Genomic DNA, 18,443 nt, shown 5'->3' on the forward strand with positions numbered 1-18,443 from the left:
TCTCTCCTGCTTTCTTCTGCCCACCTGCCCCCTCCCATGTTAGTACAGCCAGAGGGAGAGAGGAGACATCCGTTCTTCTTCATTAATCTCTCTGGTCATCGTGTGTTTCACCCCCAGGTCTTTTAAGAGGCAATAAACTTTTATTTTTAAATATGCAGTAGCCATCACCGTATCCCTGCTACTAAACAGAGAACGTTCTCTAACGGAGACTGAAGTTTATCTTGTGGTCCTTCATGTGCCGCTAAGTGCGGGAGACACCACTGAGCTCCACATAGTTCTGCCTTGTGGTTCGCTTTATTTAATCTTGAACTAAATGATACAAGTCTTGCCATTGAGGCCAGACCCTGAGTCTTTCCTTCCAGTTATATACTCAAAACCTTACTGATAGGTTTTACATGGACCCATTAGTGTTTGCCAATGAGAAAATTCAAGATGCTGGGATGGGGTTTCTTTTTCCAGAGCAGAAAGTTATCCCTGTTAGAAGCAGATGCCATTTGGCCTAATGATTATGTGTTCTTACATTGGTATTTTAATTGGATTGCCCAGTTATTGAAATTCCCTGTGTCCCCAAGGTATATTCCTCAAATACTACCCCTCACCATAACGTCTGCTGATTCTTCAAAAGGAGCAAAAAGATATGTAAAGAGGTGATCATCACTCAAGCCCATTTGCCTGGTTGGTGTCAGCTGTCAGCCTGCTACATTTGTTTAGACAACAGTGGGTTTGGACAGAACATATAAAGTTCCCTTTCTCATCTGTGAAATATGATTGATGTGCCATACCGATGACCTCTACACAAGGCCACATGTTAATATTCAGGACCTCCCTTTTGTTGGACCCGAACAATGGCTGTCATTAAGAAAGCTTGGCTTGCCAATATGCCCTCTGTTAGGATGCCGGACCACTCCTGATTGGTCACCAGGAAGTGTCATGTGCCTTTGATGGAAATGACATGGAAGATGTATGGTCAAAGTGCTGTGCTCAGCACCACTGCTGTGCAGAGGAGAAAACCACCCTGACCCAAATAGCCCTGCACTCAGACAATGTCGCACCAACCAAAGACAACGTATTGGGAAGAAAAATGCTTGTAAACTGTGTGTGTTAGAAGATGTATTGGCCAGACGGCCATAGGGCAATCTTTGAACTATTGAAATCTTTAGAAATATTGTTTGGTTCTGAAACAATACTTACAAACCTAATTAATCAAGCATAGATGGTTTATTTTCAGGCCTTGCCCGGCGCGTTGCTTTAATGCAAGAATAGGGTCAGTCGGGTTCTTTTGGCCATTTCACGGAGGCGTGCAAGAACTCAGCGTGCAGATTCATGTTCATACAAGTTGAGGCTCTAAATTTCAAAATAATATCGACACAGATCTCGGGTGAGGCCATCAACAAAGGCTGGGGTCGGAGGCACTGAATTCCTTCTGCACTTGTTTGTGGCTCCATGTGTGATGTTTCCCCTCCCATCTTCCCCCTTGCTTTTATTCATCAGTATCATTTATTCGTGAAACCAAGTAAGAACCATCTGAGACAAATTCTGTAGATTTGGTACAAGACTTCAGGCTTTTCTTACAGAGTGAATGCAATGAAGAATGGCTTTCCGGGACCATTAAATGCTGGGGTTTTCAATGTTTATAAATCTCCCTCCCCATTTTCTAGTATAGTTTCATGTTTTGAAAGACTGTTTGTTACAGTGCACATGTTCGGGTGGGCCAAACGAGAGCTGTGAAGATGACTTCACAGAGGGCTGAGCGCCCTTCAAAGCGGTAACAGGCAGGAAGCACCAGCCTTTCATAAGTCAAGCCGGTTGTGCCTGAAGTTAAGTCAGTCATTAAGATGAAGGAATCACCCTAGTATTTCCTTGTATGCAAAATCGGGCTTGACCAACCTGGAATTGTGTGGGTTTGACCCCTGAAGGCCAGCTCCTGGCTGTTGATTTTGATTCTCCACTGTGTTCTGCTGGGCTCTGTCACTATGCTCCAGCTGCTTAGAAGACACAGAACAGGAGAGAGAGAGAAGGGCTGGAAGCTCAGTCCATAATCAGACAAATGCGGACCACTCCAGGGAAAGATTTAGTGGGACAAAGTGGTTGAGCCTTTTCTTTCTTAGGAAAACACAAAGTAAAACCACAGTGCAAGTACTACCTTATATTCCCCAAAAGGGCAGCAAACAAACAAACAAGTGTTGACGATGAGCAGCCACAGGAATGGACAAGGCGTGAAAGACTTTGAGCTCCCCTCACTCTGCTTCCCCAGGGAGGACCTGCGTCTTGAAATATGTGGGTTTGAATCCTGCTTTGTTCCACTAGGGCAGTGTTTCTCGACCATCCTAACGCCGTCTCCTTAATGCTCCAGGTTCCTCATGTTGTGGTGACCCTTAAACGTAAGATTACTTTTGTCGCTACTTCAAAACTATCATTTTGCAACTGTTATGAATTATAACGTAAATATCTGTGTTTTCCGATGGTCCTAGGTGACCCCTGTGAAAGCAAGGGTTGTGACCCGCAGGTTGAGAAGCCATATGCTGGAGGGCACGCTCACGACAAGGCAGGAGAGATGTGGGAAGATTCCATAATCTAATCTTGTGATTAGGTCCCAGGTTGGTCCCTGAGATGTACAGGGGCTTCTTAGGTTTGTTCGTTTTCCCTTTCAGGAAAGACAGGGAGCACGCAAAGGAACCAGAATAGGAAAGTTTCCTTCCCTCAGCTAGAATAAAGCATTGCCATGCTTTTGTTGAGGGGAATACGCTACTTGTGCTTTGCTGAGCTCGTTCATCCATCTCCCTGTTATGATTCTGGAAAGAGCCTTCTCACAAATTCACCTTGAGAATGTGGTAGAGTTTTTTCCCCACCTGAAACAGGTCTCCAGGCCTGCACTCTCAAGTCATTCAAACCAGCTGCCGGTGATTGGTCAGGTTCACTATTACAACGTTCCCATCAGTTCCCAGCTCCAGCGGTAACTTCACCAAGCAAGCAAATCCTAGGTTGACCTGTTGGATTTAGCTGTCCCTCCAGAGTTTGGGGGTGGAAGTTGAAAACTCAGTTCTGTGCTGGGTTCCAAGAAAGTCATAGCCACTACGTGGATCAGCAAGTTAGTTTCCAAGCTGTTTACGTGATGAAGTTGAAGCTACAAGTCTGTATCCTTCACTTTCCCCAACCTTTTTGTTATTATAACTCCCATCTTCCAGATGAAAGATTGCTAAATTCTTCGTAACTACCCCAGACTACCACACCCATCTGGGTCCCCATGTCCTTTGACCTGCATGGCTGGCAGTAGCCTTCCACCTGTCTGCCACTTGTGACTCATCCTGCTCACGTCCCAGTCCCTTGTGAATCACATGCCATGCACCCTCTAGACGCCTCTCCATGTCCTTCCAGCTTACTTTGTCAGCCATGGGGGTAGCTCTCCATGGTCAGCATGGCATTGTCTACTTCTCAAGTGAACAAATCCTTTTCAGACTTCAGGTCTTCTGAGATGAAATGTCACTGCCCCGCGTCACTCCCCAGGGGTCAATCTCTCAACCTTTGGGCTTTTCCTTGATGCTCTTCACTAATTCACAACTGTTTGGCAGTGTTGTCCTTTTTCCTGTAATACACAGTAGTTATCACGCTTCATGAGGGTAAGGACGACATTTATATTATTCTCTTGCACCCAGGATCATGTATAAGGTAAGGCACAGAGTAGGTTTTTAACCAACATTTTTGAATGAAGGAGGGCATAAGACAAGTCTCTGGATGGTTTGTATTTTTCCAGGAGACGTAGAGAAGAAGAGAGAAAGAAAGAGAAAGGTGTGTGTGTGTGTGTGTGTGTGTGTGTGTGTGTGTGATATTTGTGTGATATTTGTGTGCTGTTCATTTGCCTGTATGTATGTGTGCATATACACATGCCTGTGCATGCATGCGAAGGTGATAGCTTGACATCAGAGGTCTTCCTCTATGCTTTACACCATTTTTTTTTTTTTGAGGCAGGGTCTTTACTGAATCTGGATACCACCCGATTGGGCATGCTGGTGTGTCAGCAAGCCCCAGGGATCCTCCCATCTCTGCCTTCTCAGTACTGTGCTCACAGGGACAACTGCTGTACCTGACTTCTGGGAGATTGGAGCTCAGTCCCTCACACTTAAGTAGCAGTCACTTAATGGACTGAGTCCACTCCATAGCCTTTAAGAAAGGACAGAAGTTTTAACCAACCACAGTAAGAACAGCTGAAGTATGTGCTCCCCACGGCCTCACATTGCTCTAGGTATTATTTTATCTGTACCCAAGGTAGGTAACATAATTTCCAGTTCATGGATTGGGAAAACTTAAGTCAGGCCTAGAAAGGGCTAAAACATAGATTTGACTCAAACAGCTAGACTCAGAGCTTGTGAGTGCCTGGTATCTCCATCATCTCTGAGGGCTTGATAAACACTGACTCCCCCTCCCCCCCCCGTACTCATCAAACTCATTAGCTCAAATGCGAGTCAGCCTGTGGCTGGGAGGCAACAGACTTCATTACGGTCTAGGAATACCTTCAAAGGGTATAATACAGGAGGGTGGTAGTTTAATGGCCTTAATAGAATGGAGAGTGTATTTATGATCAATGTTTGATTTTTAGATGCGAGGGAACAAGAGCAATTAGGTTTAGTCTTTGGTCACACCTAAATGATATCATGGGTTTAGGGGAGTTAAGTGCCTCTGTGTTTTAGTTGGGTGTTTCTGCCCGTCTTTCATAGCATAAACACGACAGAGTTAGGAATGCAGTAGAGTGAAGAAAGAAAGCCTGGGAAGCAAAGACACACGGAAGCTGAGAGGAGTAAACACATTTGTCTTTGTATTGAATTGAAACTGAATCTATAACCGTGGTCTAAGTAGCGAGCTGCAGACTCTCTAGGCCTGTTCTTACCCCACCTCCCAAAATATCTATCATGATTTATCAAAATGACATTGCAGTGCAGAGAGAAGAAGAAGTTGGTTTTGTAAAATGCGTTCAGTAAGTCGCCAATACCACCCTCGCCCCACCACCAAAACACAGCTATAACTGATGAGCTATGCATCCCTACACCAGGAGTCTGAGAGCGTGCTTTGAATGAGGGATCTCATATGAAGAAGGCATCGATGCAGAGCCTGGCTCTGCCAGTTTTATTCATTGCCAATTTTAGCCTACGTTTTGAAAATGAGGATTTCTACTTCTCTGTATTAGACACACTTCCGACTGTGTTTTTATGGCTAAGACTTGAATGGTAGGGCATGGTCAAGCCTGTGGTCAGTGCCCAGTATGTGTTAGCTGCTCTCATCGTAGACACTTCATCAAGCTCAGGATACTGCAGTCATGTGTATCCTTGAGTAGGTCCCACCAGCATGGACTATGAAGTAGCAAAGCAAAAGTCACCCCAAATTCAGAGACCGGGTTCCTGATTTGGGCTCAGCTAGAGATACAGTCAAAATGAATATTTTTTTCTCAGCCTCAGTTTCTTAGTAAAATTAATAAGCCAGAGAGGCTTAGTGAGGCTCAAGTGGGATTGTTGATACGAAACCAAGCAAGATGTAAAGGAACCGTCAAGTTATACGGAGTGTATATGCTGGATCTGAGAGGTGTCTGAATGCAGAAGATACCTGAAGAGAAAGAGGTACTGACTTTTCAGCTCATGTTCATGATTATTTTGCGGAATAAAACTGACAATGGCCTTGGAAACCCATAGAATTTCCACAGATCAAGGACTCTCCACACTGATGACATGCTTTAAACCACAATGGGGCCTCACAGCACAGATACTTGGGTCCCTCTCCCCAGCTTGGCCAGTGGTAGGACATGATCCATATTAAAAAAATGTCCAATATGTTATTGTCTAATATTTATTATCTAATGTACAGTTGGGAAACATTGAACTAGACAAGTGTAATTAAGACCTACTAAGAAGTGCTGGACTTCATGCCACAGGCTATGGAATATGACTTAAATTTTGTCATTATCTAGGAAGGAAAATTAAGGAAAAAAGCCACTGAAGATTGTAAAAGAACTTTGAACACTTTCTCTATTTAAGACCAAGGCAAGGCAACTGGTTGTTCTATTAATCCAGGTCACCTGTCAGTGGTATCATAGGAGATACCGGAAACAGATTCAAGAATCTGTGAAATTAGCAGAATCTGGTTTAATAGGCTCAAGTTCATTTTACTATAAATCAACTGATAAATTTTGTCTTCAAGTTATTGCTTTTATTGGGTAGTATCTAATCTGTGGCAAATGCTTAAAAATATTGGTTAAATAGTGAAATAAATTAGCACAGTGACCACCCATCTTAATGCTTAAATAATGCACGGTGGTTTTATTGCTTCTTGTATACATTGGAATACCTAATATGAAGGGGTGGAATATTTGATGCAAAGGTGTGAAAATTTAATCTCTCAAAGTATTTTCACAGAGTTGGATATTGAAAGTGGTCAGTCTCAGACAACATTTAAATTTTCTTGATCCCTAACTTCTTGGATGGGAAGGAAAACTGGATGCATTTGAAGTGCTTCAGACCTTATATCCTATTCACGATATTTGAACAACCAAACAAGAATGCATTGAATACCATGGTTATAGTGTATTCATTTTTCCTTTGGACCAAGAAACCCAAAGCTACAAGTTTGAAAGATCCTAAATGTTTCTCTGCATTTTGGAAAGCTAGATAATTTTTGTCTGCCACATCAAATTGTAGGGTTTAAGATGCAATAATATGTCAACTAAAATGAAAATCAGACATTCAAGTTAATGTGAGGGAGGTAGGCCAGATATCTAGATCTAAGATTTGCATGTGAACAGAGATTACAAATGTACTTCTCCATTCCCATTGATTCAGGATGAATATTTATAAAATTATGTTCTATGGTAAAGATTTACAGAAGGAAGTAAATGGTTATGGCACTCATAGGTCTGGTTATGTGCCAAAAATGGAAACTAGTGGTTTGTGCTTATTCAGAGAGCAGTGTGTGTCATATGTATTATAATTAGATAATTAGAAGACTAAAAAGATATCACTATGATTTTTGTTTGTTTGTTTGTTTTTTCAAGACACGGTTTCTCTGTGTAACCACCCTAGTTGTCCTAGAACTAGCTCTTGTAGACCAGGCTGGCCTCAAACTCACAGCAACCCATCTGCCTCTGCCTCCCGAGTGCTGGGATCAAAGGCATGAGCCACCACCGCCTGGCCAAGATACCATCATTTAAAAATCAGAAAGTTTTACATTCTTAAAAATATTGTTCTCTTTAAAATGGCTGTTTTTTTTCTGTATTCTCCACTTCTTCTTGGCAATAACAGGGTTGAAATGTGTCTGATCCCACTTTACTGGGATAGCAGAGAGTATTTTTTATGATTGACCCTCAGTGTACGAGGTTGTGGCTTTGGCAGAATGTGGTAGTTAGCATGGACAGTATCCTCTTGGCCACATGATACTCGATATACACAGTATATTTCCTGATGTGTTAGCCCAACTCTTCTACATGGTAGAACTCAAGGTATCTAATTCAGTTTTCCTCCTTCCCATTCCATGACTACCATATTTGGGGTCTTTCTCTTATATGTCTTCAAAAGATGAACACAATGTTTTAGATGAAATAGTTCTATTAGTAAATACTCTAGGATAATATATGCAAAAAACAGGCTATAATGCATATAATAATTTTGTGGCTATTGTAGCAAATTACCACAGACTGGGCAGGTTAAACCAAGAGACTTTATTTTCTTAGTTTGGCGATCAAGAGTCAAAGCTTTGCTGAAGGTTCTGAGGGATAATTTATCCAATGCATGTTTAGCGTTTGGCAGCAATTATTGCCATTCCTTAACCATTAGAAACACCTCTTTAATTGTGTCTCTCCCATCCCGTGGTATTCTTCTATATCTGTATCTCCGTTTCTCGTCTTATAAGGACACTAGCCATATTGAATTAAGGACGACATCAGTGACCTCTTCTTGACTCTCATGTGTAAAGAGTCTATTTCCAATTAAGGGCAGATTCACAGCTACTGAAGTTCAGGTCTTGAATATAATTTCTAGAGGATGTAATTCATTTGGTCACATTGTCACAGACTCAATGTCTTTTTGCAAGTTCCTCTTCAGTTCTCAAAATTAGCCTGCATAACACTCAACCTGAGGAGATTTCGAAGCCCTGGAAATTTCTCTTTCTCTACACTCCTTCCCCCATTGAAGATCTCCTTTTATGTCACTGCTATCTGAAAAGACATGTCATTAAATACATCTGCACTATGAATGCTAAACTATTTTTTAACTCTTTAAATTTTATTTTTGTCTAATTAAAGATTCATAAAAATTCCAGCATGTGAACTGCGGATTTTAGTTTATTTTCTTCAAATTTTGTTGTTTTCATTGTATGCTTTTCCATATTTATATTTAAGAATGATTCTTTCATATAAGCATTGACTTTACTATGTAATAATGTCAGTATTTAATATTTATTTTCTACACACCAATTATGTTCTACATTATATACACTGTCTAGTCTGTGCTTTGTCATTTCTCAAGAGATAGTTGTAATTCTCCATATTTTATGAATGAGAGTCTGAGAATGTGTAAATTAAAGAGAAATTTCCCAGGCCTCGGAGCTGTAAATTGCCAAAACCCAGGATTCACACCGAGCTCCAACTTGAACTGCTTTCACTGATTTCTCCTACTATTCTGAGATGAGAATAACACATCTTAGGTCAAAATTTTTATTTATGCAAAACACATAATTGTAAAAAGATTGAATTTGGTAATTAGATAAAATAAGCTTTGTCCATTCTCTTGCCCCTTCCAAGAATTCTTATCCCTAAAAAGATCAGTTGCTTTCAAACTATAATCCTAAAATTGTGCGCGCGCGCGCACACACACACACATACACACACACACACACACACACACACACACACACGCTCCCCTATATTGTCTGTCTAGAGAGACTATTCTTCTCTTCCTGTTTTTTTTTTTCTTTATGACTCCCCAATTACTTTTGGCCAAGAGGTCAGAGTTGCTTCTTAACTATCTCTTTAAGCCACCTTCACCCTATCTCCCCCAAGCCACCATTGTCTGTAGCAGGGAAAGTTGGCACTGCCCTGGCTGTGTCCATGGCTGTTTTTGGCTATTGAAGGCTCTCTCACATTTACCCTCTCTTTGTTCTGGGACTAGCCAAGCTGCTTAGGATGACTGGCTATTTAGCTCTGGAGAGCTAGCTATCTCTGATTCCACAACATTAGAATTGCAAATGTGCCTGTGTGTGTGTGTGTGTGTGTGTGTGTCTGTCTGTCTGTCTGTCTGTCTGTCTGTCTGTCTATAAAATGGGGTCTCAAATCTCATGTTTGCAAGGCAAACTATTTCCTGACTGGACCACCTCCCCAGCCCTCTAAGGCACCTTTAAGCAATGTGTTTTTCTCCTTGCTAATGCATCTAAAGACGTGTCTTCACCACTGGACTTGTTCTTTGGGATTGAGAGTCTGGGCTGAAGTTCTAACTCTGTTCATTAGTATTTATGTAAACTTGGACCAGCTACCTGTTGTAATGTGTGTTGGCTTCTTGGAGTATTGTAAGAATTGGTCACAAAATGGGTGGCTTAGAAAAGCATAAACTTATGCATTCCATTCTGGAGGCTAGAAGTCCCAAATCAAGGTGTCCGCCTGGGCATGATTCCCCTGAAAGCCCTGGAGAAGGGTTATCTGCTTCTTCGTTCCAGTAGCTCCTTGTGTACTTAGGCTCCTAATCCCTGTCTCCATCTTCACTGGCTTTCACCTTTGCCTGTGTCTCCAGGAGGCATGCTCTCGTGAGTCTCAGTTTTATAAGGAGGATAAACAAAATGAACCCTAATTCAGAATGACTTATTTTTTAATTATACTTTTAGAAACTTTTTTTCCCAAACAAGGCCACATGTGCAGATATTGGAGATCACAAGCACAGGTGTACAGAGCTTCAACACAGCGTTTTATTTTTGGTGGGAGGCACTTATAAACTGCAATCTAGTGTTCCTACTATAAAATGGAGATAATAATTTCACCTAGCTGTGGCTCTTGCAAGGATTCAGCAGCAACTGTGTTCAGGGCATCATGCAGTATCTGCTACATACATCAGGATTCTCAGCCCTTCACATCTGTCTCCACACTCCACACTCGTCCCACCGTTTTCCCTCTCGTGTAGAGAGACCCCAGTTCCTGTCACGGTCATGCGTGTTTGCTCAGGTTTGAAACAGAAAACACACACAAAGCCATATATAACTCAATCCCTGCCTCCTTCCATTAATATAGACGATGGTTTTGAAGTGATTCTTTCCAACTAACGTCTTTCCCTTTTACAGGATTTATAGAAGGGACTCCTAGTCCAATGACAGGACTACTTTACACTCACCAGTGCCTAATCCCCAACTCTCCTGAGAGCACAGTTTCTTTCGAAGAAGTTTATGAAGAAGCCTGTCCTTCCTGGTCACCATCCAGTGAAATGGATGAAGATGATTTGCTCTCTACTGACAAAGAGAGAAGGCAGAAGCGACTTAGAGGATCACCTAAGCAGGCCTGGACCGGCCCATTTGTGGAAAAGCCAGCTGCAGATAGTAAGCCATCACACTCAGTGAATACCACTTTCCTGGAAGCTGCAGGTAGACGCATACCACTTCAGAACCATCCCTTGGGCAACTCCAAGGGAGATTCTGGTAGGTATCATGTGGTTTCTAACTTCTCTTGTCTTAAATTTGTCATTTTCTGGTTTTAACTTCAATTTTACAAAACCACTGATTATTGAATCAATGGTGAGCCATATTCTAGAAGCATAAGAGCTTTATCAGTGAGACGTTAGGCTATGTGTTGACACTACATTTGAGGGGGGTATCAGGTGTGTATCGATGACAAGTTATTGATCAGTTAGGTGTTGCACCAAACAGTAGCGGTGACATCATATATGTTAAGCTGTTATCCTAAGCTAGACTCCATGGTGAGCATTTTATGGCTTTTTACAAAACCAACATGTAACATTTAGACAGCTAGCCTCCCTACTTTACAAATAAAGTAGCTGTGAATGAATAGGATAGGGTAATATGTATGATAATTAAATGTTTCAACTTCAGCTGTCCTAGTAGGAAAGATTAGAAGTAAGGGCACAGAGGATGGGAAAATAGTTCAGTGGCTAAGGTATTTGAAAGACCTGTTTGAACCTCTAGGATCCATGTAAACTGGGCATATGAGCACATGTCTGTAACCCCAGTGTTTCAAGAATGAGGAGGAGACGTAGGGGGACCATGAGAACCCTTGGAAGTTCATCAATGTAGGCAGTGGTGAGTGGCAGCAAACACACAGAGAGACTGTCTCCAGCCAGTGAAGTTGTCTGCTGACCTTCACACACACACTGTTGGATGCACATGTCTGTGTTCACCCATGCAGGTGTGTACAGCACGATGTGGTGGGCACACGTGCACGAACATATACATGTGCACACACAGTAATTTTAAATGGAGTATAAGAAAAAGGGTTTTGGAACAGAAGACCCTGGCTCAGGTCTTGGCTCTCTCCCACATCAATTTTGTAGCCATGATACATTTTCATGGGTGTTTTTTGAGCTTGTTCTTTTCCTCCATAAATCAAGGATAATTAGTGGGAAATGTTACATAGAAGGATCGGGTTGGTGTTATGGAACCTTCTTGTAATGGAGTTGTTGTTTTTTTTTTTTCCAGTGTGGAGAGTTTTCATTCCAAATGCCAACACAGGTTCTGTTGATCTATAGACACCAAGTCAGAGAATCTTTTATTTCTAGGATGCTGGACCTAATGATGGGATGCAGATTATACTAGTCAGTTAACGCCTTTGAAAAACTTTATGTGCATGTGTGTGTGTGTGTGTGTGTGTGTGTGTCCCCATGTATATGTGTGTGGAGATCAGAGGACAACCTCCTAGCTCAGTCTCAGGAGTCTGCCTCCTTTTGAGACAGCGTTCATTGGACTGCATCTTTCCTAATTAGGCCCGACTGGCTGGCCAGAGGATCCCAGGGACCCTCCCATCTCTACCTACTCAACTCTGGGGCTGCAAACATCTGTTCCCACAGCAGGCATTTCCACATGTGCCCTAGGGATCTACCTCGGGTCTTCATGCTTGTGAGGCAAGTGGTCCATCCACTGAGCCATCTCTCCAGTTTTGAGTCTTTCTCTGTGTAAGGCAATGTGCCAACATGAGCATATGCCTTCAGCTCTCATCCATTTGATCTTTCCACAGAGATAGAAAACGTTGCTTTCTCATCATTTGGAAGCACAATTGGAGGCCTGTTGGGGTTCTGTTACTGTAGGGTTGATGTCAGGATTCAAACCTGCAACCCTGACTCCAGGTCATAGCATCCTTGGCTGATGAGGTAACAGGGGCAATGATGGTTCTTTGGCCTGAAGCACTTTCTAAGTTCTCGACTTTGAACACTTTGTTGTCGTCTTCCCTCAGACATTTAACCAGTTTGTTTCTCCATATTCACGTCTTTAGTTAAGTATGACACACTTGGTCTTCCCTAATCTCCTTTCTTGCTCTATTTGTCTCTAAGGATTTATCATTAAGACTTCTAAGCTTACTTATTTCTTATTCCTGAGTCGGCTCCCTTCTCCTTTCCCCCTCCGGCCCCCACAAAGAGACCATAGGTTGTGTAGGGGCAGAGAAGATGCTCACCTTATTCTCTTCTGTGCCCCTAATGTCTCAAATGCTGTTGGGCACCTACCAGCTTCTCACTGGTGAGCCAACGCATAATCGAATGAACACATTGATTTTCATCAGCAATCACGTGACATAGACAGCAAAAGCTCCGTGTTCCCAGTGAGAGCAAAGACGCTTAGGACAGCTGGTGTTTCAGGGTTGGGACCCTGACGGCCCGGATTTTGCCAGGCCACACTGTCTACTTGTTGCTGGTCAAATGTGCCATGGTGATTGCAGCGGTACCCCAAAGGAAAGAATTGCCCGTCTTTCAGCGAAAGAGATAGGCTAGCATGTTCTGCCTAGGTCATGTCCGATTGTGCTAAATTCCAGAATTTCACCAGATTCTTCATGCTCTGAAGATGGGACCATAATTAAGTGACGCATATACAAGGGCTGGAAGTCCACATTGCTAGGTGTTATGAGAATTTTGGAAGCTTTCACTCACTCAGACATTTGGCAGTGTTCCGTTTTTGTGTCCAGGAATAACTCGTACTTTGGATCAGCCAGGTTCCCTAAACAGTTCTTGTTTGGTTTGTTTGACAGGTATATTGAGTGCACAGCGGAAGATACTCAGTACCTACTAGGCACAGAGCAATGTGGTGGGAATTCAGTTTAACTCCTTAGAAACACATCGGCTGTTTGACGCCTAGTGTTAGGATGATGCTGTGCTTGGGAAAGAATTCTGTGGCTGTTTGAAAGGTTTTGGGAATTTCCCCGTGACTAAGAAGCCCATTAGAGAGTGGCAGGAAAGGATTTCAAGTGTGTAAATTATCTTAATTTATTACTGACGGGACAGACCTCTAATGTGTGTGGGCCAATGTGTAGGATTTCTCAAAAATGTAAGACTGTATGCATAAAATGTAGGTAGAATTGCAACCGTGGGGAAAGAATAGAAATTAAACTGGATATTAATATCAGCGGGAGTGTATGTTGGGTAGGCTTAGCTTCGGGAGCTATATACTTTTTGCATTTCAGCTGGTTTTAAAAATTCTAAGAGCCGGGCGGTGGTGGTGCACGCCTTTAATCCCAGCACTCGGGAGGCAGAGGCAGGCGGATCTCTGTGAGTTCGAGGCCAGCCTGGTCTACAAGAGCTAGGTCCAGGACAGGCTCTAAAAAAGCTGCAGAGAAACCCTGTCTTGAAAAACCAAAAAAAAAAAAAAAAAAAAAAGAAAGAAAAAAAAAGAAAAAAAATTCTAAGAAAATCCATGGCGTAACTAACTTTTGGATTTGCTTTACAGATCATCAGCGGTCAGCCTGAGCAGGCCGTTGGCCCTTTCTAGCATATCGAACACGATTCAATAACTTTCTCTTTACAAACTTCCTGGAATTAAAAGCTGGTGCCCGGCTTTAGTCCCAAAGCCCCTCCCTTTCCCTCCGAAGGTTTGGACAGGCTCCTTTGAAACCGTTTTTTGTACTCGGGAGCCTCCTCCTAGGACCAGCAAAGGAATAGCCAGCATTTGGATTGTGTGACGGGGTGACCAGGGAATTTCCTTTTCTCTCTCCATCCCAGCTGCTGTCCTGTGTTCCATGTCCAGGCTGGAGTTCGACTACCACTCTGCTTTGCCTTCCAGGCCCTGTGTCGAGACCTTTCACCGCCATTGGCCTCTGCAGAAGTGTCAACCAGAACTACCCTTCCGTGCAGATCAGTTGTAGGACTTCCCCGGAATCTGGACAGCAGGATAAAGTGTCATGCTCGGGCTTCTGGACAAACACAGATTCCCTAAGCATATGTGGAAGTGCATTAGGAAGAGGCTTGGCCGCCATAACACCCGTGATAACTCCCAAGCAGCCTCATCACCCTACAGAACGTAGGTCAAAGGCAGCTAGCGCCTTCCGTGGCCGTGCAGCTAAGGAGCCCCTGCCTCTGCTCGTGGGATCTTCTACCCATTTGTTTCCCAAGAAGTTAATGAAGGTTTGCTCCTCAGCAGCCCCACGCCCACCCCGGCGCTTCCATACGGCTTGTTCACAGACACTTTCCAGGCCGGTAGCCACTGCTCACTTACACTGACCGCTGAGAAGGAATTGTTCTGCGAGCGCTGCCCATCTTCCAATCAATGCCTGCCCAGAACAACAGAAAGGGCCTCAGATGGACTGGTTTCCACAGAACCATTGTTAGGCTTTGTGAAGCATTTTTGAACCTAATAAATAATGTCAAAAGTCTCTGTCGCGGCCAAAAATGTTCTTTTTGAAGCATTTGTAATGGTATTTTTGTTCTGCAGTGTCTCCCACTGTTACAAAGAATCCACGCTGCACAATGAGAATTGGGTGCACCGTGTGCCACTTGGCAGCACGGCCTGCTGGGATCGTAGGTTGGGCCTTTGTTTTGCTGTTACAGGTAAAAGGTTTCATTTGCCAGCTTTGGCTTAGGGCTAAGGATAGTTTCTAAGGGCCTTCAGGATGTCTATGTAGACATTTGGAAAACATAATTGAATGCCTGTAATTTAATAGTTAAAACATGAAATTTGATTACAGCAGAAATGCCCAGGGAAATTCTTCAGGCTATGTGAAGGATTTTGTGTCAGAAACCTGAAGCCAGATCCTAGCTGGAGGCTTTGAAACCCTTGGAAGTAAGCTTAATTTTTTTTTTAAAGGAGACAATTCCAAAGTTTCTCATTTGCGATAGAAAAGTCTGGCAACTCAGGGAATGGACTATCAAACTGGTCATTCTAAATAACACATTTAAAATGCTTTGAGGGTAACTTACCAGACTTACATGCCTACGCTCAACACTATATAGTGTTTGATAGCTTTATCGGTGATTTGATGGGATGACATTTGTTCCTTTCAATGTTCATGGAGAAATAGGAACCAGTGTGATCAGTATCTGTCCACAGACTTGCAGTGTCCCCTCAGGGCGGGCCTTGGGAAATTAGATGCACAGAGATTAGAAAGATTAGCTGCATTCATAGTTTCCCTTTGGCTCAATGTGTGCCTATATGCAGGTAAAAGTATGCCTACATTTGAGTCATGAACCTCATGTTCAAGACTCAGAGTTTATATTTTAAGATTTGTTTTAAATTTATGTGTATGAGTATTTGCCTGCATGTATGTATGTGCATCACATGTGTGCCTGTTATCCATGGAGGTTGGAAGAGAACATGGGATACCTTGGAACTGGGATTTCTGGGGTTGTACACCACCCTGTGGGAATTGAACTCAGGTCCTCTGCAAGGGCAGCCTGTGCTCCTAACTGCTGACCATCTCTCCAGCACTACGGGTCTCAGAGTTTCAACAGGAGTGCAGCGGTGGTCTAAGAAAACTGCATGACATTTAAGAATAGGTTTAGACGCCTGAAAAGTATTCAATCTGTAAAAAGTGTATTTCTGCCGAGTAAGAAGCTTCAGAAAATAGTGGTATACCCAAACTCTAAAGCTTTTCCGATTATGATTTTTACGTTGCGATGCTTGTCTTATTATCTGTTATTAGCATGGTTTATTATGAGAGAGCATGCAGACAGCATCCTGGGCATCAGATCATAAAAGTTCATGTGACAACTACAAGTTCAACCTCATGCCCTTTGACTGGAGAGCAGTGTGTATTTTAACATGGGATTAAGTTATGAGATAGCACAATGTTATCAAAGCATAACATTGCCCAAGGAGATTAAAAAAACAGTCAACTAAAGTTCATAATAACTGATGCTGAAACAGAAACTGGACTTGATGTGGTAGAGAGACTCTCTCCTTACTGAGGTGCAAATAAGTGAATTTATCTGAAAATTCAATGGATAAAAGGCAGTTCTGTTCAGATGGAGAAAAGAGATACAGGCAAATGATGCTAATATGTGTGGATTGCAGTTGGAAGTAGCTTCCCAAATCCAGTCCCTGGGATGCCAGGACTAGAAAGTTGTGGCATGACATTGAGAGATTGTAGCCAACTCTCTGAGGGTGGCTCACTGTGATCCTCTCAGGGGACCACACTAATGTGCTGGGCCTTAGATAAATTTCACAATAAAGACTCATGTATCCATTTATCAGAGACCCTTGGAAATGTGTACATGTATGTTGTTTTGAGACAGGGTTTCTTTACATAGCCTTGACTGTCCTGGAACTCACTATGTAGACCAGGCTGACCTTAAAGTCACAGAGCTCCTCCTGCCTCTGCCTCCCAAGTACTAGTATTAAAGGCATGCCCCACCAGGCCTAGCATGCACTTGCACTTTTAAAATAGTATATATTAATATCTGGTAATGCTAGTGTTCTGTGGAATACATGTGAAACAGCATTTTAGATATTATCGCTCTAAGCATACCAACTCCGTGTATAGCTGGTAAGATTTAAGGTAAGGGTTTCTTTCAAATCACTAGGGCAAGAATCAGAGACTGCCAAGAAATCCTTCAAGAATCCATTTTTTACACGAATAGTGAAGGAGATGTCTCTGGCCATTTCCTCTGTCTTTGAATACATGCATTCAGGAGAAAACTTAGTTGGTCCAACCCAGAACATACGTAGGGATGGATGAGAAGGGACTTCTCGCCCAGACGACCACAGACAGGAGCTTCTGCGCTGAGACGGGCTCGGAACTTAGACACAAAGATCAGTGCAGTGAGCTATTTCCCGTTGTTTTGGAAAAACAGTGCTGGATTGTACATTCAGAATTCAGTGTCAGAAAATGCATGATATGTATTCATGCACAACCCAGGCAGGGAACATAGGAATAAGGTCTCATATACTATGGAAAATTCTCTTATAGGCTCAGAATTACAGCTTGTTCTTCTTTCTGCAGGGACCTGTGATTTCATTTACAGTGCACTTATTACCGCACGCTATAAGTGTCCCATAAACAACATAGAATTTCTACTTTGTGGAAAAATAATTAACTGAAAACTACATTTGGAAGTATGATCTTGATGAACATTGAAGTCTGGTACATTAGAGGAAGGGGTGTTTGAGAGAGACTTTGACGAAGGATGTTCAGAAATCAGGAATCTTTTTGTAACATATGAAAGAAATAATTTAAAAAGAAATTGTAGAGTTAATGTCTATTACCTATTGAGGCTGTTCTAAGTACTTGATATTCTCTAATAATTTATTTGCTTCTTACAATGACTTTATAAACTTTATGAAGTAGTTTCTTATTGTCTCCATTTCACAGATAAAGAAGATTAATGTCTAATGATAATAACTATATACATATATATAATAATGAAATAAAATAATTTCAAAATGATAATATAAAATTCTATCCTATATTTATTACTAAACTAGTATATTTGCTTGGGTGGGGTGTGTGTCCATCCTCCCAGCATCTACAGTTAAAGTTACAGACCATGCTATTTCTCCATAGGTGAGGTAAATAAAGGAATTTCGCCCAAATCCTCTCCTGAGCTTATAGTGGAGAGAAGGCACGGATAACTGTGGGCCGGCAATATAGGTAGTCACGTCTGGCTGAACCTTCAGTTTAGAAAAGTTCAGCTTGAAGAATGACAGTTGGCCATCTTCAGGTGCGATCTCTTAGCTACCTCTCTATAAAAGACTGAGGTTTCACACAGATGAGAAAGAACAAGGCCATTCTTAAAACTTTGTTTTTATTTGATGTGTATGGGTGTGTGGCCGGCACATATGTCTGTGCACTGCACGCAGCGGGTGCAGAGGCCAGAAAAGAGCACTGGATCACGGGGAACTGGAGTCACACACAGGCGTTAACTACCAATGGGTATCCTGAGAATTGAACCTGGGTTCTCTGGAAGAACAGCCAGCGCTCTTAACTGTGGAGCCATCTCTTCAGCCCTAAGGCAATGTTATTTGTAACTACAAATGTATGTTGAAGATTTGAAGTAATGAAG

At 42.4% G+C, this 18,443-nt stretch overlaps 1 protein-coding gene across 1 annotated transcript in view; it reads left to right on the forward strand.

Annotated features, from left to right (window-relative positions):
- C17H12orf42 (chromosome 17 C12orf42 homolog) overlaps nucleotides 1–14,666 on the forward strand; it is an 88,381-nt gene extending 73,715 nt beyond the window's left edge. Inside the window, exons 4-5 of the mRNA XM_042054260.1 lie at nucleotides 10,300–10,650; nucleotides 14,230–14,666. Of these exons, the coding sequence (XP_041910194.1) occupies nucleotides 10,300–10,650; nucleotides 14,230–14,666 (788 nt within the window). The remainder of the gene's footprint in view (nucleotides 1–10,299; nucleotides 10,651–14,229) is intronic.
- Nucleotides 14,667–18,443: the final 3,777 nt, after the last annotated feature.

This window comes from Arvicola amphibius, chromosome 17 (genome assembly GCF_903992535.2).
Source record: "Arvicola amphibius chromosome 17, mArvAmp1.2, whole genome shotgun sequence".
Lineage (NCBI taxonomy): Eukaryota > Metazoa > Chordata > Mammalia > Rodentia > Cricetidae > Arvicola > Arvicola amphibius.